General features: G+C 39.6%; 3 protein-coding genes across 3 annotated transcripts; 1 reads left to right on the top strand and 2 right to left on the bottom strand.

The window, feature by feature from the left end:
• Window positions 1-4,083: 4,083 nt before the first annotated feature.
• LOC109426573 (N-alpha-acetyltransferase daf-31) lies at window positions 4,084-4,798 on the bottom strand. Its single transcript, XM_019702104.3, has one exon. The coding sequence runs from the start codon at window positions 4,796-4,798 to the stop codon at window positions 4,226-4,228; it is 573 nt and encodes a 190-aa protein (XP_019557649.1). The 3' UTR covers window positions 4,084-4,225.
• A 61-nt stretch (window positions 4,799-4,859) lies between these two features.
• On the bottom strand, window positions 4,860-5,361 carry LOC109426574 (small integral membrane protein 13). The gene is made up of 2 exons (XM_019702105.3): window positions 5,110-5,361; window positions 4,860-5,020 (listed from the first exon to the last, which is right to left on the bottom strand). Exons 1-2 carry the CDS (start codon window positions 5,186-5,188, stop codon window positions 4,860-4,862), a joined length of 240 nt encoding a protein of 79 aa, XP_019557650.2. The 5' UTR covers window positions 5,189-5,361.
• Window positions 5,362-20,652: 15,291 nt separating this feature from the next.
• LOC109426572 (U5 small nuclear ribonucleoprotein TSSC4) lies at window positions 20,653-21,657 on the top strand. The gene is made up of 2 exons (XM_019702102.3): window positions 20,653-21,057; window positions 21,122-21,657. The coding sequence occupies exons 1-2, from the start codon at window positions 20,782-20,784 to the stop codon at window positions 21,572-21,574; spliced, it is 729 nt and encodes a 242-aa protein (XP_019557647.2). The 5' UTR covers window positions 20,653-20,781; the 3' UTR covers window positions 21,575-21,657.
• Window positions 21,658-26,749: the final 5,092 nt, after the last annotated feature.

Below are 26,749 nucleotides of genomic sequence, written 5' to 3'. Positions count from 1 at the left end.
CTTTTGCCGAGATTCGCACAGCCGAGCACTCGGCAATCGCAATTTAACTGAGATATCAGCAAAAAGTCAAGTTTATTCATAGCAGCACCCACGGGTACCGCTAGGATCAAACATTAAACGTCAAGCGTTTAGCCGAGATTTCAGCAAATGAACTTTAACCGAGATTCGCACAGCCGATCTCGGCATTCTGTTTGAAGTGTGAGGGAGAATCCATCTCGGGAATCTGAGGAAATACCTCAGGATTCTGAAAGAATTCCTCTAAAGATTCTGAGAGAATCCATCTCAGAAAACTGGAGTACATAATCTTTCCCAGGATTCTAGGGAAATCCTCAATAGAATTCCTATGGGAAGAGTATTTCATTCTTTTCTGGGATAAGGTCTCTCAGTGTGATAATTTTCACCGTTTTGAAGGAATCTCTCACAGAATGTTTGAGGAATACTCAGAGTTATGGAAGAGTCCCTTTAAAATTATCAGAACTATCAGAATTCTAGGGAATCTCTGGATTTTAAGAGATTTAATTTCCGGATTTTGGAGTATTTCCTACCAGGTTTCCCTACCAAGGGTGAAATCCCTTCCAGGATGCTAAGAAATTTCTGGATGATCTGGGTTGATTCGTCTAAGGATTCTGGAAGATCCTCACTTTTAGGATCCCACTCAGAATTCTGAAGAAAACTTTCTCAGCATTCTCAGACGTCTTGGAGAATCATGCTCAGCATTCTCAAAGTTGAGGCGAAATTCCTTTCAGAATTCTGGGGGAATATTTCTTATTGTTCTGCAGGATTCTAGTGGAATCCTTCTCAGGATTCTGCGTTAGATCCTTTTAAGATTCTGGCGGAATATCACTAAGAATTCTGCGGGTATTCATCCCAAGATTCTCTGGAAATTCGGCTTTTTGGGGTAATCCCCGTCAGGATTATGGAACATTTTTCTCAAGATTCTGGGTAATTTTGTCTCATGAGTAATCCTTGAGATTCTGGGGCTATATTTTTTCAGATTCTAGGGCACTTTCTTTCAGAATTATTAATTATTGAAGAATCACGAGATTCTGGGCAGGATTCTCTAGAGAAATTTGGATTTTGGAGAATCCCTCGCATAGATTTTGTGATTCCTCTTGGGGTTCGGAAGAAATCCTTCTCATCATTCTACGAGAACCCCAGTAGAATTCTGTTTTCTTCATTATGGAGCAGTTTCTTCAAGAAATCCCTTTCAGGATTCTGGGAGAGTCCCTCTTAGTAATCAGGGAAAATCCCTGACAAGATTATGGGAAGATTGTCTTGAAATTCTGGTGTAATAATTTAAAGTATTCTATAGGAATCGTTCTCAGAGCTCTGGGACAATCCCTTTCAGGAGTTTAGGGGAGATCTTTCAAAGATTCTGGAGAATGTCTTTCAGGAATCTGCGGTAATTTTTCTGTTTTATGCTCGGTTTTGTGTGGGAATATCTCTCAGAAATCCAGAAGGAGATGCTGGAGAAGTCCATTCTAGAAGTTTTCATAATCCCTTCCAGGGAGAATCCTTATCAGATTTTCGGAAAAATCCTTCTTAGGTTTCTAGAATCTAGATATAAGAATCTTAAGTTTCTAGATATTAGAATCTGGAATAACCCTTCTGATGATTCCTCTTAGGATTCTGGGGAAATCATTTTGGGGATTACCTTTCGGGATTCTGGCAGAATAATTCTCAGCATTCTAAAGGATTCTGGGGGAATTCTTCTCAGGATTCTGAGAGAATCCTCACTCTCTCTCTTCTTGGCGTAACGTCCTCACTGGGACAAAGCCTGCTTCTCAGCTTAGTCTTTTATGAGCACTTCCACAGTTATTAACTGAGAGCTTCCTCTGCCAATGACCTTTTGCATGTGTATATCGTGTGGCAGGCACGAAGATACTCTATGCCCCAGGAAGTCAAGGAAATTTCTTTTACGAAAAGATCCTGGACCGACCGGGAATCGAACCCGTCACCCTCAGCATGGTCATGCTGAATACCCGTGCGTTTACCGCCTCGGCTATATGGGCCCTATCTCCCAGAATTCCGTGAGAGTATACCACGGGTTTCCTTGGCAATCTCGCCCAGTATTTTGAGAAAACCTTTCTCATGATTCTGGAGTGATCCTTCTTAGGGTTCTAAGCTACCCTTTTCAGGATTCTGGGTCATTTCCCTAAAGTTTCTTGGGGAATTCATCTTAGAATTCCGAAAATCGTTTTAGTTTATGAGAATCTCTCTCAGTATTCCTGATGAATTTATCTCAAGAATGTAAAGAATTAGGAATCTGGGATAATCCTATTCAGGATTCTGGGATATTCCCTCTTAGGATTCTAGAACATTTTGGGAGAGTCCCAAGGAAAAGCTTTTCTTAGGATTCTGAGACAAGCTATCATAGGATTCTGGGAGAATTCCTCTCGAGACTCTGAGACAATCCGTCTCACCGATCTGGGGGACTCTTGCATGGTTCGATTCGTATTCATGGTAGCTGTTTATATATACAAAAAAGTTACGAAAATAAACTAGAAAAGTAAGAAAATTGATAAAGTCAGATTTTTCATGTGCTGGGGAGGAAATCGACACGATCTAAATAAAATCAATCTAGAGTGCGGTGCTATTTTAAGCTTAACAGTTGTCAAACTACCACATCTTGGCAAGACAAAGTTTGCCGGGACAGCTAGTCCCTAATAAAATTCAGAGAGAATTCCTACCAAGATACCGGAAGAGTCTTGCTTTCTTTTCTAGTTAATGTTGCTCAGGATTCTGATGTAATGATTTTCAGCATTCTGAAGAAATCACTCTCATAATTCTAGAGGAAATCCTTTCAGAATTCTGGAAGAGTATCTTGAGAGATTCTGGAAAAATTTCTCTAGAAGTCTGCGGGAATTTATCTCAGTAGTATATGGGAATACTTCTCAGAGCTCTTGGAATCTAGGGATCCCAGGATTTTTTTTAGAATGCATTGTCTCAACGTTATATCCATTTTCGAATCAGCGTCGCGAAATGATCGATGTGCAATCTCAAATTTTGATATTGAATTTATTTATTCAAATAAAACATATCATGAACTAGAATTACATGCAGCTAACGAATCATTTTATAAATTTGTAATATTTTTTTTTAATATCGAATCGATGTGAAAACATCGATTCAAATCATTCGATTAAATCGGTGAATCGATTCTGCTGATCCGATTGGAATCGATTCACAAAAATCGATGTCTTAGCCAGATTTTCCCAATACTAGGGTAGACCATTCGTCTGTTTAGGTGTCCAAATTTTTACGATTACTTCTTTTTTTTTCTTTGCAGCGTCATGTCAAGAAATTTGAGTTTGTTGTCCTCCTCGTGTTCTACCTTGAATTTCAGCTTCTCGTGAAACTCATTGAAGGTTGCTACTATCGTGTCGATGTATTCCCGTTTAGCTACACAGAAGCAGTCGTCGGGAACAGGAAAGCATGCGCAAACTGGAGGCAAAGCAGACTCCGATGCAGATGTACCTGCCGCTACGTAGACGGCTGTTGAAGTAGGCCAAAACGATTTGGAAAATCTTTTTTACCGAGAAAAATCAACAATCTGCAGAGCTCTGAAAAAAAAAGTAAGCTGTTTTTGTTCGTCAGCTGGTGCGTGCTGAATCTTCTAATCATCGGTCTGAGTTCCTCCTCCTGCCCTACCTGATCATTTAGGTCTACTATGATAATCTTGACGCCGTGGCTTGGGCAGCTGTCTTACTCACGTTCCAGGTGACGAGTATGCTCCCGATGGAGTTGAGAGATGTGCAGTTCCATGTACCTAGCTTCCAATTGTAAATATTGTATGTAGCATTGAAGCTGCCGTAAAATACTTTGCTCTCATTATGTTTTTATTGATACAGAGAAAACTCACGCCAACACATGCAATGAACCAAGTGTAATTTTACCTAATCACTTTATTTCCGACAAATCCACTGATCGTGACCAGGAAAATCAGTCCCGTTTGAAATCAATTATAACTAATTAAAATTTCAGTTTAAGATACGCATGGGTCCTTCCCAAAATATTCATTTTCAAAACGAACGTAAACGAACGTAAGTCGGACATTTCGGATTCAATGACAATTTCGCTAAATCCGTTCACCCAATCTGGTTTATCTTGTATTGTGTAGATTTTCCTCTTATCAACCTACACAAGCACTTCCATTGTTGTCGTAATTACAAAAGAGATGATCCATTTGGCTTACCCACATACATTCGGCAGTTCAGTTTTTCGTTCAGCAGCAGTGCCCATCATGTCCAGCGTGGCCTCCGCCGCCGGCATGATTGGCCACCACATCATCGCTGCAGTTTTCCCGTCCAGCGGCCCCGTACAGTTCCGCCAGTTCGGCCAGATCGCGTCGCATCGAGTAGGCATCCTCCCCATCCGCATAGTATTTAGGTTCGATCTCCAGGATCCGGAAGCCGAGCGAGTTGGTGTACAGATTGAGGGCGGCCCGGTTCGATTTCCGGACGTGCAACGATACGTATTGCGCGTTAAAGCATTCAACCATCGCATGCGAGGCCTGATTCATTAGTTTCTGGGCTAATCCTAACCGACGGTAGGACCGTTTTACCGCCAGCGAGGTAATGTGTCCATGAGTGCTCTCCTCGCCCGGTTCGGGTTCCTCCATTTTAGCCAAGACGTACCCCACAATGTTGCCCTTGTCGTCCTCGGCCACGTAACTGAGCTGGGGCCACGTAAGTCCGTGATAGAAGTAGTACTTCATTTGGTAATTTTCCGGCAGGCAGAGCAAATTGCAGTGCTGCATGTTCATCAGGTCTTCGGGTTTTGCGCAACGGATATTCATCTTGTCTGCTCTTCGGGCTCTCTACTTACAAGCAATTAAACCTCCAATCCTCCAGGCGGAATCAATCTCTTCGTACCTTACGGGCGTTGCGTGCTTTGCCACTGCCTGCGTCTCCGGAAAGGTTCTCGGAGTGTGTTGGTGAATCGGTCGATTGAGCCAGTCCCAATAGCTCACGGACTAGCTTGAAGCGGGACAGGAACAGTTTCCACACCAGGTACCAACCTGCAAGACAAAATGAAATTTCGTGAAATCAATACTCCCATTAGGTAAATGCGTTAGGTATGTTTTCTTCGATCTACAAACACACAAACCTAAACAAACCACAACAAGGACAATGATCAGCGAAGCGACGACGGAAAATGCAGCAATCAGACCTTCCTGAAAATTCATTGCATTGCTTTTGGTGCGACTAAGACTAGAGAGCACTTCTTTCGTATGAAATTACGAATAAAATTGTTTGCAATTAGGTAAAAAAAAACTAGTTAATTTGTTATTCACGAGACGACGGAAAACAGCTGAACGTGTTTTGAACTACTCTCTGATGTGGACAGTCAACGACAGACTGACGAAACAACGATCTGACGACGATGATGAACGATGACTGCGTGCACGGTCAGAAAATTCACTCATTTTCGAGCTAAAGTGGGACAACTCAAAATTGAGTAAATTTTTTTTCCAGCGATAGCGCTGGCCCAAGTGCGAAAATCTCATCAGTTTAAGCCGTATAATATTCTTGATGATGCGAAGAATATTATACGGCTTAAACCAGTTGGATTTTTGCACTCGGGCCACCGCTATCGCTGGAAATGCAATTTACTCATTTTTTGAGCTGTTCCAGTTTAGCTCAGTTTTGTGTGAATCTTACTCATTTTAGAGTAACATTTTCTTAGCGTGTGGTGAGGGGTAACAAAAGATGTCAAAACTTTACAATCATTCGATGACTGTTCGAATTTCGAATTAAATACGAGTATTGACCAATCCAAATTCCTGTGTGGTAGTGGTTTGTGTTCAGATTTCCCATGTTAATCTATCTGTAAGAACTTTGTAAACATCTTTTGTTCTCACGTATATGGATAGGCTTGCATTAGGTTTCGTGAGATATTTTTTGGACAACTCAATGCGCACGCACCACGCACACATCGGCAAACATGTATCAAAACAAGAAAGTCGCACGTGAGGCGACGCGACACCGGGGATGGCACAGATATTGAACCTACATAGATAACGTGCTTTACCTGATGGTGCTCATTTCAGAAAATAAATTTGGAAGTACACTCCCGTTCGAAAGTTTGGGGTCACCCCCTCAAAAACATGTAATTTTTTTAGGCCCATATCTCCGCCAATTTGCGTCCGATTTCAAAACCTTAGGTTTCATTCAAAAGATAATAAGTCAAATGTGGAGCGGACCTGGTGTGATGGTTAGAACACTTGACTATCACTCCGAGGACCTGGGATCGAATCCCACTCCCGACAAACTCGCCAAATGTGAGTTCTTCCTTCGGAAGGGAAGTAAAGCGTGGGTCCCGAGATGAACTAGCCGAGGGCTAAAAATCTCGTTAATACAGATAAAAAAAAATAAGTCAAAGAAACTTTGAACATGATTTAAAAGAAACTTAAGAAAATGTTGTATGTAAACTTAACCCAAAGTTGCCAAATTTTCTAAAAAATGAATATAAACTTACGGCAGTGTCGCTGGAAGTTGGGTCGACCAAATTTTAAGATGAGAGCGGTAATATGACCCATTTTCTATTAGCTTTCAACTGCTTTTTACAGAACTTAGCTAAAAAATCTAGAAAAAAAAGTTATTAAGTAAATTAATCCTTGATGTCATCGACCAAAAGTTTGGGGTCACCCCTCAAAATGCTGTATCGGCCAAAAGTTTGGGGTCACTATCGTAAAACATGGAAAAGTGATTTGTTGATATCTTTGTCATCTTTCATTCAATTTTAATTCTTCTTGGCTTATTTGAAACAAAATGAATGATACTTACTGCATAGACATTGAACCACACATATTTGTTGAAATTTACATACTAAAACTTAACGTAAAGTTGCCTCATTTTTTGAAGCGTGGTAAAATGTGCTAACTTTACATAACATTTTTAAATACAAAAATCGGTAAATACGTAAGTTGAAGACATCAAACGTAAATTTAGTTAATTATCTTTGAAATGAGCCAAAAATAATTAAAATTGAATGTATAGATGACGAAGATATCACCAAATCACTTTCCATGTTTTACGAAAGTGACCCCAAACTTTTGGCCGATACATCATATTGAGGGGTGACCCCAAACTTTTGGTCGATGACATCAAGGATTAATTTACTTAATAACTTTTTTTTTCTAGATTTTTTAGCTAAGTTCTGTAAAAAGCAGTTGAAAGCTAATAGAAAATGGGTCATATTACCGCTCTCATCTTAAAATATGGTCGACCCAACTTCCAGCGACACTGCCGTAAATTTATATTCATTTTTTAGAAAATTTGGCAACTTTGGGTTAAGTTTACATACAAAATTTTTTGAAAAAGTTTCTTTTAAATCATGTTTAAAGTTTCTTTGACTTATTATCTTTTGAATGAAACCTAGGGTTTTGAAATCGGACGCAAATTGGCGGAGATATGGGCCTAAAAAAATGACATGTTTTTGAGGAGGTGACCCCAAACTTTTGAACGGGAGTGTATATCATAAAAAATATAATATCACAGACGTATCACTTGGAACAAAATGCGATAAAAATCATCGTCACGAAAACATAATCGCCCATTGCTAATTATGCTGTGGTACGCAAACCCACTGAGTAGATGGCGGTAATGAGCAAACGTCAAACAGGAGCAAAAGCGATGCGAACGCCATGAGCGAGCGATTTTCGAATTATGGAATATTTGAATAATCCGTTAAATAGGGAAACGATGGGAAGTGAGTAGAGTGACACGTGTGTTTGTGTGTAATTGAAACCCGAAGTTTCTCCACACCCGAGTATCGAATTTTCTTAAAATCCATACGTGAAACCTATAATGTTGGACGTAGTGCGCTGAGTGGACCTGGCCCTCTATCCAGCGCACTGTTCCCGACGTACGTCCAACACACGGTTTAGGGTGCCCGAATAAAAAATACAGTAGAAAAACCGAATGTTGTATTGTAACAGTACTATTTAGAACAATATTGTTACAATAAACACCACTGTAAAAATAAAAAATACAAAAACAATAAGATGTAATGTTAGACACCATACAGTGAATTGTAAATGAGATTTTTACAATATACTATACGGGTTGTTAAGTATCGTAACAATATAAAAAAATATTTTTCTCCATATATATTTTTTTACAAAACCATACATTTTATTGTAAATGAATTGTTCGAAATACTGATACGTGGGCTTTAATATACCGTACATTGTATGGTACACGTATGGTTTCAAACAATAAAATGTACCGTAAATATATTGTTTTTAATTGTAATTTCACTACTGGTTATAAATTTAATCATGGTTTTGGAATGGTTCTCTTTTGTTATGTTGTATTGTTTTACATTAGATAAACCATATAATGTTATATTATCTCGTCATGTTCCTTCGATAATGGCAGTTCTAGCCAAACTAACCTAAACTCGTCTAAGTCTGAGTAGCCTCTGATTGCATTAACAGTTGAAGCTTAAGCTCCCATGTCCCACCAGCCAGATAACCGGGTTTTTCAAACTACACTTAAAAAATGTTACCGAACTCGGTTGAATTTGAACCGAGTTTTTATCTGCTGAACGCTCGGTTTCCCACTCGGTTCAAAAAAGCATCCGGTTGACTTTATTTGACATCGATCTGTCAAACATACCGATAAAACTCGGTAGTCCAAAGACGATCTACCGAAATACGGTTTACAATAATTTTACCGAAAACTGTCAAATAAACCGACTGAAATGTTTCAATAACCGGTTCCTTCTTCTTACTACATCTCTCAATTTCAGCCATACCTATTCGCAATATTTGAAAGTAAAAGGAAAACCAACAGCAGGTTAAGTAATTGTGCGCTTTATTACTTAATATGTAAATTCACAAACTAATTATCTTTTTAAAGGGAATCTTTGATGCTTAAAACTTCGATGTTTCATTTTTTTGTTTAACAACACAACACAACATGTAAATTCCAGATTGTAGATTGTAGATGACGCATAGTTGAAGAAAAATTTGGACGCTCCATGACGGTCCCAACGACAATTGATCAACCTTTCTTCGAAAATGGTTTCCCGCAGATCAGCCGTAGGCTAAAAGTATATTAAATAAATATTGTTTTAATTAGATTCGCTTAAAAGTTTCTTAAATTTACTCACCAGTTAACTTTCGTTCCGAATGGAAAAGACACCTAACGCACGTTTGCTCAGAAAAAGAAAATGTCCGGCTGTTCGAAGTACAGAACCGAGTTTTCGGTTAAAAAACCGGCGTGAAGTTCACCCCACTGACGTTTGACAAATCTGAGCATATAACCGAGTTTTCTCGGTTTTTGTTTACCGAACTCGAAAATATTGATGCTTTACCGTACTCATCGGTTAAAAACTATGACAATCAATCAATGTTGTCGAACTTTTACCGAAAATTCGGTTCCTTTTCAAAACATTGCGCCTGGAAACATATTTTGAACTGAGTTTCTCGGTTTCTTGTTGAAAACCGATGACCTCGGTTCAAAATTGAACCGAATTCGGTTCTATTTTTTAAGTGTGTAAGCATTATTTGTGGCAACACTTTGAGCGGCATGATGGAACTATGCCTAGCGCGCTAAGTGTTATTAGACCACTAATGTAGTTGCATGAAGTGGGTGACGAGGTACATAAGTATCATTACAGCGTGCTTAACCATTATTGCAATATTGAGGCTCCAATTTGACTGAACTATGAAATGTGTACATAACAACTCATGAGAAAACTGTCAAGTTCGATTCAACTATAAGTTAGGTTAAAAAGCGAAGACGAACTTATTTCAGAAGTCGTTTCAGTGTCCAGTCCAGTCCTTATGTTAAAAATGTCAAAGATAAATCGCATTTAATTCGGTTGTTGTACAAGGCAATTTCACATGAGAGAAGAAGAGAAAGAATAGTGTTGAACTCATCCACTGATTTACGGTAATCTGGCCTGCGTCTTTCCGGGTTGACCTACATTCGTATTCCTCTCATCGCACTCTACATACCTAGCCCACCATATCTCTTGGCTATGCAGTCCTTAGGACACCTGGTTTACCACTTTATTTAAACATTTTATTGACTTTAAATAGATGTTTCAACTTATTCACTTTTTTCTCTTTCATTTCCTTTGCAACAAAAATGTCACGGACATCAACAAAACAAAGCACGGAAAAAATCATAAACTGAATAAAAAAATAAAAATGCACGGAAAAAGATAGTGAATGGTTCAAACGTAAGAAAAACAGTATAATATATTGTTACATAAAGATCGGATGTAAATGTATAATAGCTACCAATGTGCAAAGCTTTTAGCGAATCATTCCATTACAATACACTATATTGTAGCAAGTACACTGTATGGTACAGGAATGGTTTTCACCAAATACCCTATGGTTAGTTTTTATCCGAATGAACATGTTCATTCATAAATATCATAACGCTAAAATTGACCTATTTTGGCACCCACCCACCCCTTCGTAACACTGTATGGGAAGAATTTTTTTTTGTTCGGGCTGTAACACATCCAGCGTTGTGACATTTGTGAACAAGCCCTAGGAGAAAAATCGATTTTCGCGTGTCAAAAATTCCAATTTTCAACTGCACGAACAATAAACTTAGGGTGTTTCAGGTAATTTGGACAGACCGTTACGCGTATATATTTTGGACATTTACGGTAAAATCAAATGGAGATGTCCAAAATATATACAGTCAGGTATTTTTTTACGCGGTTTTCATTTACGCGGCCGCCCCGAATAAAACGGTATTATACATCAATTGTACAGCGTATGGTTTAGTTACGATTCATACTATCATAAAATGGATTATACATCGATGATAAGACAAATCACTTTGATGATAGCAGTTATCATTTTGGGAGCTTTGATGATAGACCGAATGGGTTGTTAAGTATCGTTACCATTCAAAAAGGCCAGATTTCTCGAACAAAAATTTTGCAGAATTATACATGATATAATCACTATATCATAAAACTTATGACACGGTGAACAATAAAAACAAAACGGAAATATTTCACAAATCTACTTTATCGACAGAAAAAAGCACACCCCTGCGGGCACTTGTCTGACACTGTCAAGTTCAGCTACGATTACGTGAATCATTGTTTACTTTCACGGCGTTTTTTATTTAGATGATCGGGAATCGAACCGTGAGATTGCCGTGATAAATTTGTTGTGGTGCCTCTCGTGTGATATACGCACTGCACTAAACGAAGCAGTGCTCGCGGTTGACTGAAACACAGTGATGTTCTAAAAGCGAGAGGAAAAAAAGAAACTTTGGAGGCAGTATTATTTTTCTCTCGATTTAGAATGGACCCCCAGCGGTAATCGTTGCAGGTGCAGGTATTCATGAACGGTGCAGTGACGACGAAGAGACGGAGAATGTTCACGGACATGCATCTATCGCTCCCCAAAGTGTGTGACAAACAGTATTCCCATATTCCTCACAGTGTAGGTGTCTGGGAATCGGTCGCCAGAGGTATTTTACCAAGCTCTGCCGGATTACACTTTGAATCACAAGGTACGTTTTCGTAAGCTATAGCATATTTATGTTTCGATTATGACTGAACGATCTAAATGAAATCAAAAAACATTATAACAAATGATTGCGTACAGCACATTCATTGAAAAACGATAATTAAAAATGATTCATCAATCATAGAAGGAATCGTTATCATTAACAGTATGATAACTGAAAAATATTGAATGATCTCATTTCCAAGACTATAATCATTCAATCATAAATTTATCAATACGCCTATCGTTATTATTCCACAAATGAACATCTTATAATATGCACGATACCATGAACCATAATTTTCTATTCGGGGCGTAAATGAAAAATCAATAAAAAAAATCATCGTCTTATTTTTGCATGATTCGTCGAGAAATGGTGAGACTTTTTTTACGCGGTTACCAAATTACCTGAAAACCCCTTAATTGTTACGTATTTTGTCAATTTTGTCAATTGTACAACATTGACTACAATACTATATTTATTAAATAAGGAAAGAATATTATCGACAATGCACCAAATCGAAGTCGCGACTCGTGCGACATGCGAAGCTACAGATGCAAAGTCAATTTGATTCAACTGTTGGCATTCCGCATCATCATTCAGCAAATTAAGAGCTGCAATATGGGAATTCAGGTATTTTGGATAGACCATTACGCGCTCGGTTACGCGTATATATTTTTGAACATTTACGGCAAAATCAAATGGAAGTGTCCAAAATATATACGCGTAACGGTCTGTCCAAACTACCTAAATCACCCTATGCACTCATCCGAATCGAGTTGCGTTACATATAGTGCATTTTGTTCACCACTGGACTAGTTTTCAAGAGTGCGAAAACGTAAATAAAAGTGCGCGATTGCATCAAATCCACTCGCTGTCTTCAGAGCACTTATTCAGCATAAATCAAAGAAATAGTGCGCCGAGATCAACTCGATTTGATATAATCGCGCACTTTTATTTACGTTTTCGCACTTATGAATACTGAGTGCGCAGTCCAGTGGTGGACTAAATGCGCAATAAAAGTAAGTAAAAGCTCAATTTTCGCACCTCAGATCACTTCGGATTACAATCAAAAGCATAATAATTATACACTGCACTGAAAGACGGCTTACGGTTGAAATTACTATTCTTAGGGTCAATTTAAATACTCAACGCCACTTAATGTGTGCAGACTGAGTTTCGTTTCAATTCAACAGAATAATGTATGCAATTTTACCATGGACCCGATTTACAATTAAAAAAAGTTTCTGTTGGCAACCGGATTCGAACCAAGAACCTTGAGATCACCAGGCTCGCACGCTACCACTCGGCTATCGAACCGGTTGATATGAGGAATCAAAACGCACACAAGAAGCGTTTGTTGGTCGATCATAACGTTTTATCATGGTAAATTTAAAGTAAATTTAAAAACATTTCCATGCTGGTCATTACCGTAAGCCGTCGTTCAGTGTGAGGATACTGTTCGTATGTTTTTCATAGTTAACATCTTATGAATCAATTATTTTTATTTTTCTTCATCACTTCATAGTTCTCGTAATTGTAATTGTATTTATTGATCGAACGTAAACCAGTTTATAATTATCGGGTCAAGGAAAAACAACTAGGGAATTTAACATGAAGAGCATCAATGAATAGCAATTATTGCGGATTAATTATACACTAACTAATGAACTGGCAGTTACAATGATAATGATTAAAAGAGTTTAGTATAGTGATCTAAGGGCTAAATGCTGCTGTCGGTTTCGCTTTAGTTTCTATTGGAAGTCTGTTCCAGATAGAAACACCGTGAAATAGAATACTCTTCCTGGTGGTAGTACTATTCCAGGGGACTACGAAGTTCATAGTCCTTTCCATTTGGCTTCTGGGCAGGTGTTGTAGGATATAATGTGGTGCTGTTTTGAGCCAGACTTGTCTCATGAAACAACACATCCGGCGGTGGTAGTTATCAGGAAGGTCATGGCCAAGTACGGTGTTTCTGACGGGAATCGTAGATGTCTGACGCGACATATTGTAGACAAACCTGAGACAGGCTTTGAAGCATTTATGGAGACGTTCCTTGAGTGCTGCCGAGATTCCCGGGAAGTAGACAACATCGCAATATGTGAACATCGGCATGATGACGGCACGTACCAGCTTTAGCCGAACTTCGGTACATAGGACAGGGGTGAAACGACGGAAAGTCCGAAGAACGTTGAAGACTTTCATGATCGTTTCGTTGACATGCTCAGTCCATTCCAGGCGGTTGTCCATTGTTAGTCCTAGATTGACGACTTTGGAACTAAACGGGATATTTTCACCACAGAAAGTGATTTCGGCTAGGTTGGCTGTTTCGATCCTAGATTTGCTGAAAATTATTGATTGCGTCTTCTTGGGGTTAGGGTGAAGACCATTTGCACGGGCCCATTGCTCAATAATGGACAGATTTTGGTTGAGTGTGTTGATCAAATTGTTAATGTCTTCGATTGCACCCGAGATGTAGATCTGTACATCATCTGCATACATGTGGTATTCACAGTGTAGATGATTCGGTAGGCTGTTAATAAACAAGCTAAAGAGAAGGGCACTCAAGCATGACCCTTGTGGCGTCCCGGCAGAAAGCTGTCTTTCTTGTGATAGCACGTTTCCCACTTTAACATTCTGGCTTCTATTCTCCAGGAAAGACTTGATCAGACTACATGCTGTACCGGAAAACTTGAACTCCTCGGAAAGCTTGGTTTGGAGAAGTCGATGCTGGACACAGTTAATGTCTATGAGTACCATAACCGTACAGTACCCGTTGTCCAGATTGCTGTACACATCATGGGTGACTTTGGCAAGTTCAGTTGTTGTACTGTGGCTTCTTCTGTATCCTGATTGGTGCTTAGCGAAGAATGGCTCGGTAGCAAGGTGCGTGTTGATCTGTGCCAGTAAAATCTTTTCAAGGATCTTTGACATCGCCGGGAGGACGTTGATGGGGCGGAAGTCTTTCGGCTCGACAGGGTTTGATTTTTTCGGAATAGGAGTTACGATTGCTTTTTTCCATATATCAGGGAATGTCTGTGACCTGATAATCGAATTAAACAAATGGACTAGCAGGGGCAGAATGAATGGGCTAAGCATCTTTAGAAAGGATATAGGTAATCCATCCGAGCCAGTCGCGTTCGATGTGATCTCCGACATGTAGAGTGCTGCTTCGGCGGCGTTTGTATGATGAAACGCGAACGTTTCGGCTCTCTCTGGAATTCTCTGCTGAACTGTCTGGTTATCCTCAATCCCTCCGTTTTGTAGCTCGAGATGTCCCTCCGTGAAAAACTGGTTCAGTAGATTAGCATCTGTCATATCATCAGGGGAATTTTTCTTGTTGTTGTTATGGATGCCATCTCTGCGCAGGTTACTCCACAGGGTTTTCGCGGGGAGATCGACGGAGAAATTCCAATCCGAGTACTTCTTTTTGGCAGCGAAGATCAGCGAGTTGGCCCTATCACGTAATCGACAATACTCGTTCCATTGCGGGTCGCCGCGCCGCCTGTTCGGGTTACGCGAGTAGAGTTTGTATGCTAGGTCTCTTGCCGCAGTAGCTTGCTCGATTGGTCTGTTGATCCAAGGAGTTCTTTTGTCCCGAACTGTAACGTGGCGTTCGGGGGCGTGTGTTTCTAGCAGATCTTGTAGCATTTCCGTTGCTATTCGCGCCTTGGCATTGACATCATTGCAGTCGAAGACGCGTTGAAGGTCGAGTGATTGGAAATCGGCTTGCAGCCGGACCGGATCGATGCTACGGAGTTTTCGGAATGATACGCGATGAGGTACAGGTTTCTGCACACGCACATCGCAGATGAGGTAGACAATGTCGTGATCCGAAATAGAATTGGCTGTAGAGGTTGCAGATTTCCTTATCAACTGTGGACAACTAGGGGCGGGACATTGCCTAATACCGACGCTAATACCGCCTAATAAATATTAGTTTCCTAATTTTCATGCTTCACCGAAACATTTGTTGTGTAGTATGTCATGACTTCTTATACAACAACCAACTGTCACGAAATTAAGAGGTGGAAATACGGTTTGTCTGTAGATCGTCCACAATTAATTCAATCAATTTCTCTAAATTCTTTTGCTTATGTATTTCAGCTGTGAAAATAGCGTGAGCTGACCTGCACTCTGGGAGAAGGCTGTCGAAAACTTGTATCGCTGGACCTTGCGCTTGATGTAAAAAAGGGTGGCTTCATCAGCTCTTATTAGATGTCCTTTCACTACAAGTCCTAAGCATTTGTCTCGTGGAAAACTTTTGTTGTTCTGTGCATCTCTAATAAATATTTAAAAAATAACTGAATTGAATTAGTCGACTACGTTTCCAAATTCCATCCGCTCATATGTCCATAATGGGATAATAAAATTAGAATTAATTGAACTGGGAATATTTCTACTAAAGACATTTTGTACTCCTATGACCTTTCAAGTTTGAGTACCATCGCTATTTAGTTTGAGATAGTTTGGCCTAGCTAATTGAATATTGGCCATTTTGATCCGCAGGAGGATTGTCGGTAATTTATCAGTATAAATGATCAGTGTGCGTTTCATGATCGTATATACAAACTTTTGGGACGCAGGTGTTAAAGCGAGGTACCACGGTTCGTTGATCGAGTCCGCCAGGATATGTCCTGAATCGTTGTTTCAGAATGAGAAGTGCCAAAAGGAGCTATATTCTGCCGATTTAATACAACCTGCAAGCGGCACGTTCATCGAGAGCCTGTTGACATATCAAAACCAGTTCCATCCCGAATAAAACGATATCATACAGCTATGATACAATCAATCATTTTCTTATTATTCGTGGAATCATAAAATGGATCATAAACCAATGATAATGTAAATAATATTAATGATAACAGAAATCATATCCGGAGTTGGAATGATAGACCGAATGGGTTGTTAAGTATCGTTACCATTCAAAAACGGCTATTTTCACGAACAAAAATTTCATCAAATTGTACACATTATGATCACTTTATCATTTATTTTATGATACACTGAATAATAAAAACAACAACTGAAATATTTCACAGCTCTACCTTACCGACTTAAAAAAATGATACACCCCTGCAGATCCAACTACTGTACAGTTCATGACGTCATCTGTTGTGTTTATTTTGGTAGTGCTGGGAGTTTTTTTTTAACCGGTTGGGAATCGAACTGTTGGCTGCTGCTGGGCTGGTGACTCCGTTTTCTAGAAGTGTTTTTCTTGTTGGACCACATCGACAATCTGCCGTAATTCTGCGAAGTGACGTAAGCGACATTGATAGTTATGGCCCATTTTTTGGTTATTATGCATAAAACTCTTGCTCATCCTCTAAGTTTCCTTCCATAGATGATAGATTACGACTAGATCTTGCATTCTAATACAGCAGGCATACAACAGTGTTATTTTTACACCAGATATTATATATAATGTACCGAAAAATATCGGCATTTTTAATGGCGCTTACGTCACTTTGCAGAATTACGGCAGCAATGTGCTCGCGAGTGTTTAGAAGGCAGTTTTGTGAAAGTTGACCGAAAGTGTATGCAGAAACAACATGAAGCAACGTTCGTCTAAGGACTCAATGCGGGTCACCGCCGGGAACGCCGACAAGGTCGACGCACACATTTGTTGTTTCATGTAAGGTACGTTTTCTAATGCTTGGGTAATGACTCGCAAACATTCAGGAATGCATGCTTCATCCTGCGCTAATATGTTGGGCAGCATCATTGCATCACAAAAAGGCTGCAAAATATGCAAAATATGAATTGCAGCGCGTCATCGAGTGCAGTTTTCTATGATCACTGCCATGCGCTTAGCGTACACTGATTAGGATGCGGATTCTACAACTCCTCTGCATATTTCTAACCCAAACTTTTTAGCCAAAGACAGTGAATTTAGGCAAACCGAATCATTCAAAATTGTATAGTTATCATTGGATGTGTCATAATCATTTGTTCTATGATACATGAAAAGTATTGAAAAATCATATTTTCACAGTTCACATCATTTGCTCATTTTGCTATTATTACTTGTATGATTATCATTCATTGAATAGAAAGCTTATAATATACACGATACCACGAATTGTAAAAATCTATTCGGGTAAGCATGGCTTACTTCGTTCAAGAATGAATTTCCTCTGGGATTAATATTCCCTAATACTGCTTAATACCGCTAATCAATATTAGAGGTGTCCCGCCCCTAGGTGGACAATCTGTAATCATTAGGTCGATGGTGGACGATGAGTTCTCTGTTATTCGAGTGGGTGGTGTTCGGAGTATATTCAAGTCGAACGTGTTGTTTATTCGGTGTAAGCTCAAACAATTGTTTGAGGGTTGTGTCGCAGTAATGTTGACGTTGAGGTCACCTATTAAGAACAATCTGTCTAGGTCGTATTCCGTGATATCTAATAGAAGCTTTTCAAAAGCAGGTATGAAAGGCTCGTTTGTGCTGGAGGGGTTGTATATTACTGCTATACCGATGTTAATCCCATTGATAGTTGTTCGGATGACAAGGTACTCAACTCTTTTGGAAATAGGGTGTTCCGTTGAGAACGTAGACTTGATAATGGGTATAGCCTTGAGTCCTTTTTTGACATATAGTCCAACACCGCCGCATGCTTTTGTTCCACGTCCTAGGGAAATGCTTGATGAAGTTGTATCCGGGTACTTTCACAGGTCCGGTGGGGGCACTTGCTCTCATCTTCGTTTCGGTTACACCGAAAAAGTGGTATTGTTGCTTGTCCAAAACTAGTTTAACGCCATCGATGTGGCGCTCGAGCCCACGAATGTTGAGATGGCCGATTCGCAGGTTTGAAGGTTGGTTGAAGTTTTGCATTTCGGGAATGTAATGTACTGTTCTGTCGTCAGCTCGGAGAAAATCATAGTTGTGAGGCGGAAGAGGTGTTGGTCGATACGGCATCGTAGAAATCTGCTGTTTCATCCGGGTCGTTGTTAGTCTGCGTCAGTTGCAGTAGGTGCTCGGGGTCTTGAACCGGGATGTACGTTTTTTGATGGGGCAATCGAATAGCAATGCTATCGTTTCGAATAAACACTGAATCGATTAGCTTCTTTTGCTTCAATCGTAGCGCGAGATTACGTAAGCGGAACGATTGGATAGAAAGCACCTCGTTCATTGTAAAGCGGTATTCCAGGGGAAGTTTACTTTGAAGAATCGAAAGTTTTACTTCGTTGTACCTTTCGAAGTACCTCCGCAGTACCGCCTGCTTGGTTTCTGTCGAAGACTACGATGATGGTTGTAGACAACGAGCGGTCATTCCATTTGGAAGCTTTCACTGGTAGTCGGAAGCAACTAGACATGCGTGGCACGGCATCTCCCAGCCCCAGGAAGAACAGGAGGTTATCTACCAGGTTCCGTACACATTCACCTTGCTGGAAGGGTATTTTGTTGATCGCAATCCTGCAGTTGTTTACGCTCCACGAACATGCATTAGCTAATTTTGCGCCGGATTCGATTGTCTCGATTTTCTTGTGGATGTTGCTAATCAACTCGTTATCAGTTGCATTTCGTTCATCACGGCGTTCAATTTCAGCAAGGTGACTGCGCATGCGATCTAGCAGCTTTTTGCTAGATTTTTTGCTTTCGTCCAGCTCCGTTTTTAGTTTGGAAATTTCAGCAGTGATATCGTCGATTTTCTTTACAGCTGATTGAATGTCGGCATCGGCATGAAGAGAAGCAGGTTGGTGTTGCACTTTAGCGATGAGTGTCCCAAGCGTACTGCAATACTGAAATACCAGAAATTTCCGACTTCTGGTAGCAGCACGTCGCTGATTTTGAAGCACACTGTGTGAAACCAATTTTGACAGCTATCACAGCAGATCCATTGGATGTCCTTCTTCTTTTTGCCCTTTTTGGGGCCTTTACCTTTAGCAGCTGGAGCATTGAAAAGCAAAATTCATAAGACTTGTCGAATGAAAAAGCCCATAAGAAGCATCGTATGATAATCATAAGATGTGTTATGAAACACTATTGCTAAAAAAAACAACAAAACCATTTATTGGCTGCGGATGTGGCCATTGTAAGCCAATCGTGTTGACTGCCATGTTTGAACTCCGTTTGTCCTTAACATTTACCTCACATTAACCATCTGTCTCGTTATCTGTGACCTTATAAGCTTCCGTGCCAGGTCCGTGCCTCTGAACTGCTTTCCGAACCTTCCGAACAGCAGAAAGCTGCCGCAGATTACGACCGGATTTCAATTCAGGTATCTCTGGTGAAAATGCTGTTTAGATTGATTCTTTTGTGAGATATGCACGTAAATTTGCTACTAAACCAAAATAACACGACTTGATATACTCAAGTCCTGCATTTTTAGTAAACAAAAGTTGAATGCCGAATCCATTTGGAGGTTATAATCGCAACCGTGTAACATTAGAGAAAATAATCACCAATTAAATCCGCAATACAACAATTTTAATAAATTTATTGAATATTAACGCTTAAGTCTAGTACGCACCTGGTAAGAAAAGCACTCCAGAAAAAATCCCTCTAATTACCAAAGGAATTTTGACAACTGATTAGTATAAGAAAAAATGTCACTTTTCCTTGAGGAATAATTGAACGGAATATTTTTCCGCAAGGAAAAGTGACAGCTCCATTTGATTTGCCCGGCAGGCGTTACGAGCGTTACACAATTTTCATTTCTTTTCAGCTGCGGACCGCTCAAGAAATTTTGACAACGAAATCATTTCTTGACCGTTTCTTGTCCTATCCTTTTCCACAGTACTTTTGAGGTGCGTACTACACTTTACCTGTACGAAATGAAGTTAAAGATGAATTTAGTGTTCCAAATCGAACTAAATTTCACGATTTTCACCAATTCTTTTCACTCACGAAACTTTTTCCCCCTTCGAAACGCGAGAACCTTTTTGACGTTTGGGATCGGCGTGCTACCGCGATGTGCGCAAGTGTGCGTGAAATCATTGATGGACGAGTTCGAAAATGACGACCTCGGTGGCAAATTTCATCGGTAAAGATAATGATGGTTGTCCTCATAGAGCTTGCTGACGTTTATTCACCTTTCTCTTTCAAACATGCACGCGGAATAGGATTTGTTGTCATCAGGAAAGGTTTCCCGATGAAAACAAATCCTATCCCGCCTGCAAGCTTGAAAGAGAGAGGTGAATAAACGTCAGCAAGCTCTATTCACAACAAAAACAAATCCGTCGCGTAGTTCGCTCGATTATTTTCAATTAATTTCTAAAATCTTGAAAATTATTGGAAATTCAGTAATTATACTACTGGTTTTGTAATCATAGTCTCGAAATGAGTTTCGAGGACAAGAAGAAGGCACTGTTTGCCAGTTTGGAGAGTGCCGAGCGCAGCATTCCGGTGGATTCCGTTCTGCATCAGGACGACAATGTTGACTACGATCGAGCAAGGCGCAGCAGCGATCGGGACAGTGCAAGCCGCCGGAATCGACGGCGGCCGTCGTCCGAGCGGGGCCCGATTAAGAAATTCCGCGGGAAGGAAAGCATTTTTAAGCGGCCAGCCGCTCCCATCTCGAAATGTTTGCCCATGTCACGAGTTCCGGATTATAAAGTTAGTGTTGTTGAAGCTCCTACCATTATGTATAAATGACGTATAAAATAAATCTTTGTTTAAGAAAAATCCCCAAAAATGGACCAAATACTCGCTGGAAGATGTGGACATCAGTGACCGGAGCAACACCGCGGCGGCGTTCAGTTTCTTGCGCGAAATTGAACACCAGAAGCAAGATCTAGAACGAACGGAAGCGACGAGTAACGATTCGTCCGCGGCATTCCGGCAGAAAGTTAAATTCAATCGTTCGATTAAATTGAAGTCCCGACTGGGAGACGGAGATGACGGAGAATCGTCTCCTACGGAGCAGGATAAGCCAATCGTAAAAAGTACGAGAGTTGTAATGCCTGAGTATGTTATCGGGCAAAAAGTGAAGAAACCCTTGAAGCCCACTAAGTTGGGAACGGCTTCCGGTGATAAGCGGGATCGCTCTAGTGAGCTGAAGCTGGATCATCTGAACGAGGACGACGAAGAGAATTCGGATGATGGCGAGGATGACGATGATGGAATGGATTAATGAAGATTCTTCATATATAATTACATATACAAGGTAAGTTTTAAGTAAGCAAATATTGTATTACATGGAATGTAAATAGTGAATTCAACGAAGTTGATTCGAAAGAAAGCCCTATTTTTGCGTTAATATAAGGCCGTTACAAATATTTATTTCACTTTTTGTCCCACCACTCTTCGGCTGGTCGAGGGGGGGGGATAAAAATAATAAAGCATTTATTCTGAAAAATATTAAAAACACATCGGATTTGTTAAAGATATTTTGGCAAGACCCGATATTTTGATAAATATTTTTTTATCTGCCCCCTCAAAATTCAAAATCCAGCCATAAATTTTTGAAGGGGGGGGAGACAAAAAGTCAAAAATAAATTTGTATCAGCCTAAGATAATATGAAAATATCTACCTTTTCAAAACGAAGAGAGCTTGTAGTCAACAGGATGTGGAATGATTTGCCAAAATTCCGCAATAGCTCGGTAAATTTTATACCTGTTGACTTGATTGATTGATGGAACCATAGATTGGAACGATATGCGGAGGTTCTATACAACTGTCAAGGGTGCGCGGCGCACAGGCCTGGTAGCAGGTTTTCACTAAAAAGTCACTATTTTTAGAGTGGTACAACTAAAGTCACCTATTCTGTTGGAAAGTCACTGTTTTTTGCTAAGTTTGCTAAACTTATAGCAGAGCTCCTAATTCCAACTACAATTTAAAATGTTGCGTGAACTATTTCCGCGAAAAACGCCATCAAGTCAGTAACATATTTGGTATTTTTCGATTTTTCTCCACCCAACTTCGGAAATGGTACGCTGTGTAGATCATCAAGTTCGCATCACTTCTGAAGTTAGGTCCGAAGCATTTGTTTGCTTGGATTGTGCTACTTTTCCCTGAATGTCGGTTCCCCGAATGCCAGTTCCCCGAAAGCCAGTTCCCCGAATGACCCGTTTCCCCGAAAAAAATATAATTACATTCATGTTCGAAATGATCTCTTGCCACAAAATGTTCGTGATCCTGTTGACTAGGTTGCTCAAAAAGTTAACCGATCACAATTTGACATGTCGTTAGGGTCAATTTCGTTCTAGAAAGAACGAGCAGTAATGGAAAGAAGGAGGCATATCACCATTCTACATTCATAAGTGTTTCAGCAGGTCTGAGAAGCAATAGCACTTGAAAGAACCGCCTATAAAATAAAGAAGGGTGTGATTCGGGGAAATGGGTCATTCGGGGAAACGGCATTCGGGGAATCGGCGTTCGGGGAAACGACATTCGGGGAACCGGCATTCGGGGAAAAGTAGCACAACCGTTTGCTTGAGATTTGCCCAAAAACCTATTTAAAAAAAATATTTTCCCTATTTTCCTTAATGTATTTGCTGCTGTGTTCCTAATGTTGCGGTATCCCATATGATTTCAATGGTATACCGCAACATTAGGAACACAATGTTCTTTCAGATAAAAACGAATAAAATGCTCATAACAACATCACAGTGGCAATATTTCGTTATTTTCCCGTAGATTAAGGATGGATTTTATTATTTTCAATTCAATCCATGTAAAAAGTTTGCTTGGGGCGATACAATTCGTCCCCTTAATGCTAGAACTACACACTTAAAACAAAGTACCGTATTCACCTGTTCTATTTTCGGTAAAAGTTCAGATTACCGAATGTTCAGCAAATCATTACCGAACGTTCGGCGAAAAATTACCGAACGTTCGGTAAACTGTACTGAATCATCGGTAATGTTTACCGAACGTTCGGTAAAAAATAACTGAACTTCGGTAAAACTGTGCTGAACTTCGGTAATCCAAATTTTTTCCGAAAATAGAACAGCCGAACAAGTGACTCTAAACTGAGTGTGTAGGTAACTGATTTTGCGAAATCGCGAAATTGGTTTATATCTGAACGTACACCACAATAAACAAAAGTTTGTCAATTGAAACTACGAAAACACATGTTATTTCATCTTTCAAGATCAACAAAGAGTTTGTTTTAAAGCACACAGTTAAACAGACTTCATGCCTTCGGTAATGGAAATCACCGAAATCGATCGGTAATATGTGAGTTTACCGAAGTTTCGGTAATCGACCAGTTTTTGACAGCTCATTACGTCAAAAATTGCTGAATTTCGGTAAACTTCCTGGCGCATGTCAGAAAAACTACCGAAAACTCTGTAAAGCGTCGAAATCACCGAATTCGGTAAATTATTTTACCAAAACTTCGGTTACGAACGAACTATGTTACCGAAATCGGTAACTTTGACAGCTGGCAGTATTGAATCATCGTGTTTGCGTTTTCTTGTGCTGCAGTGAACATCAGTCATCAATTGCATCAGTTTTCAGAAGATTTCGTGTATTATTTCACTTCATTCTTCAGACAAAGGTAAGTAAAACGTGACTTATGTTTAGTTATTATAATTAACAAGAAAAAATTGCAGCTGTTTGCTTCCGATATCCTCTTGCGGTACGTCGTCATCATCACTTTTGGAGCTGGGAGATTGTCATCGATGGATCCGTCTCCACCTCCAATCTCTGCACGCAAATGCAGCACCATCTTCTGCGGTTGGCCAGATTCGCGATTCAACACTTCAATATAATTAGTTGTTATTGCCATTGACTTTGTACAATAAATTTCTTGAGCTTAGTGAAGTTGCTGATTTATTTTGTGATTGTTTTTGAATTGAATATCAGGAAAGCAATATCCATGGACTAAATTACAGTTTCTTCGGTAAACGATTACCGAAAGATCAGTAAATTTGACAGTTGTGCTCCAGGTTGTTATTTACAGATGGTTCGGTAAATTTTCAGTTTACCGAACGCATCACCGAAAGATCAGCTGTTGAGATTTCGGTAAATAATTTACCGAAGTCGGTAATCTGTGCTAAGTGTGGCAGGATAAGTTTTACCAGCCATTTCTACCCGCACTTGCCAAAACGAGTTACCTAGTTCTAGCATTAAGGGGGCGAATTGTGGTTTAAACATGAACCCAGTGCTTAACTCCTCCATGATCGGACGGACCAATTACCCTATTCTTTCTGTGATACTTTCAAGGACTCCTCCAGAGATTTCTCCAAGGTATGCTATAGAAATTCTTCTTGTGATTCATGTACAGATTTCTAAGAGTACCTACTAGCAGAAACTCGTACTAGAATTTCTCCAGGAATTCTTGGTGGTATTAGTCAAACATTTTCACCTGGGATTGCTCTAGAAATTCCTCTTGAGAGCCCTTCTAGAATTCCTGGAGGATTCTCAGCAGACATTGCCTGAGAAATCTCAACAAAACTGCATGGTGGATTGCAGAGTAGGACGGGGAAAGATGAGCACCCTTAGGATCTTAAGGAGTTTATTGGAAGGGAACGCAATTTTTCGAAGTACCTCTCAGTAGTTCTTTCTATATCATGTTTTCTATCACTCATTGACATGACAGGATTCAAAATTCACAAAAAATAAATTTGACTGAACCAAAAAGATGTTTAATGGTCAGCTCGAACATAATGCGGAGCAAGACGAGCACCACTACGGGGCAAGAAAAGCACTCGATTGAAATATCAATACTTTACCTTAAAATTGGTCACACAGTGATTGATACGCAACCGAACAGTTGCAGAGGATGCGAAACCTATGTTTTAGCATTATTGGGTGGGTTACTTTAATTTCTAAATGTTTTCTGTATTTCCATCAGGGGTGCTCATCTTGTCCCACTATAGGGCAATAACTTAAATCGAATAAATTATAATGATTTTCTTTAGAAAACATTTTCTAATCTATAAGTAAAAATGTTTTGCAGTAATCTACTAGGGGTAGGCGGGGCATAATGAGCAGCTTAAGCATTTTGCCACTAAATCCAGTAAATTAAGTGCAACCAATATGTAATTTTAACGTTCAATCCTCATTTAAACCTTAACTGACAAAAGCTAATCGTTCAAATTCCGAATAAAGTTATTAATGTTGTAAAATTTTATGTTTTTAAAAACGTATAAAATCGCGAGTTGCGTTTTGAGGGTGGGGCATAATGAGCACCCTATATGGGGCAGGATGATCAATACCAGTTTTGCACACAATCAAATGCTAATTGACTATTCTTGCTAATGATAAAGCATACCGTCAACAATCAATGAGAATTTGAAGGGATTTCGGGGTTTAATTTGTAGGGAACTGTGGGGTTTCAAGGAGTCTTCTATTGAGGAATTTTTAAACGGTGATAATATACAGATACTGAAATTTTCAAGCTAATAAATTGAAAGTTACAGACAAAACCTTACTATATGCATCAAAACAGAGAAAACCATAATTAAAATTTGTTTGTTGAAAATGTTTACCATTTTCATTATTTTTTCACCAGTTGCTCATTTTGCCCCACCCTACTACCAACTCTTTGAAGCATTTTCAACAAAATAATTATACAAATAGTTGAAAAGTGTTACAAATACATTTCATTGGCGTACGGAATATCAAGAAAATCGATAGATGCCCAGTAAGTTGTGATTTCGATTCCCAAAACCTTATTTTAGGTCACCTGATTCTTATAATATTTTCCCTTTACATGACCACTTTACGCATTTTGAATATTTTTTCCAGGTAAACGGATTTCTTGACTAATGTTTTGTCATCAACTCATTAGATTTTAGATAATTAGGCTACAATCAAGCAATTTGTTTTGTTAATTTGAGGATTTACAGTGAAAACACAAGGTGCTCATTATGCCCCACCTGCTCATTATGCCCCGCCTACCCCTAATGTTGGCTGATAACAAGAATTATAGTAAAATTTGATTCTGTCTCAAAAACCTTATTTTGTTCTGATCATTTCTTAACCTTTCGCGCTGAATATGACGGGCGAGGTTTTTTGGTAGAGTTGTTGTACTTTTTACAACGGCGCGCGTCCTGAAGGGTTAAAAGAAAATGCTCAAAATTCATGATATTGACTAATTTGACGATATTTTTCAATGCTTTCGTTATGAAATATCTTTTATCAGGTATACACACAGGATGAACCTTATTTCAACGGATTATGACGTTATGTAGCATACCATTAAAGTAAATGCCACAACATTGAGGACCGACTGTAGCAAACCAATCATAGGGGTAGGCGGGGCATAATGAGCAGGTGGGGCATAATGAGCACCTTGTATTTCCACTGTAAATCTTCAAATTAACAAAACAAATTGATTGATTGTAGCCTTATTAT

The sequence above is a fragment of the Aedes albopictus genome, chromosome 2, assembly GCF_035046485.1.
Source record: "Aedes albopictus strain Foshan chromosome 2, AalbF5, whole genome shotgun sequence".
NCBI classification, from domain to species: Eukaryota; Metazoa; Arthropoda; class Insecta; order Diptera; family Culicidae; genus Aedes; species Aedes albopictus.
The sequence above is the reverse complement of the archived record's forward strand: the minus strand, read 5'-3'. Positions and strand labels throughout refer to the sequence as shown.

Bases quoted from the DNA above. Each gene is read 5' to 3' on its own strand.
- LOC109426573 (XM_019702104.3), bottom strand. From the start codon at position 4,798: ATGAATATCCGTTGCGCAAAACCCGAAGACCTGATGAACATGCAGCAC.
- LOC109426572 (XM_019702102.3), top strand. From the start codon at position 20,782: ATGAGTTTCGAGGACAAGAAGAAGGCACTGTTTGCCAGTTTGGAGAGT. The intron at 21,058-21,121 runs GTTAGTGTTGTT...TCTTTGTTTAAG, and splicing joins CACGAGTTCCGGATTATAAA to AAAAATCCCCAAAAATGGAC.
- LOC109426574 (XM_019702105.3), bottom strand. From the start codon at position 5,188: ATGAATTTTCAGGAAGGTCTGATTGCTGCATTTTCCGTCGTCGCTTCG. The intron at 5,021-5,109 runs GTTTGTGTGTTT...TTTGTCTTGCAG, and splicing joins CCTTGTTGTGGTTTGTTTAG to GTTGGTACCTGGTGTGGAAA.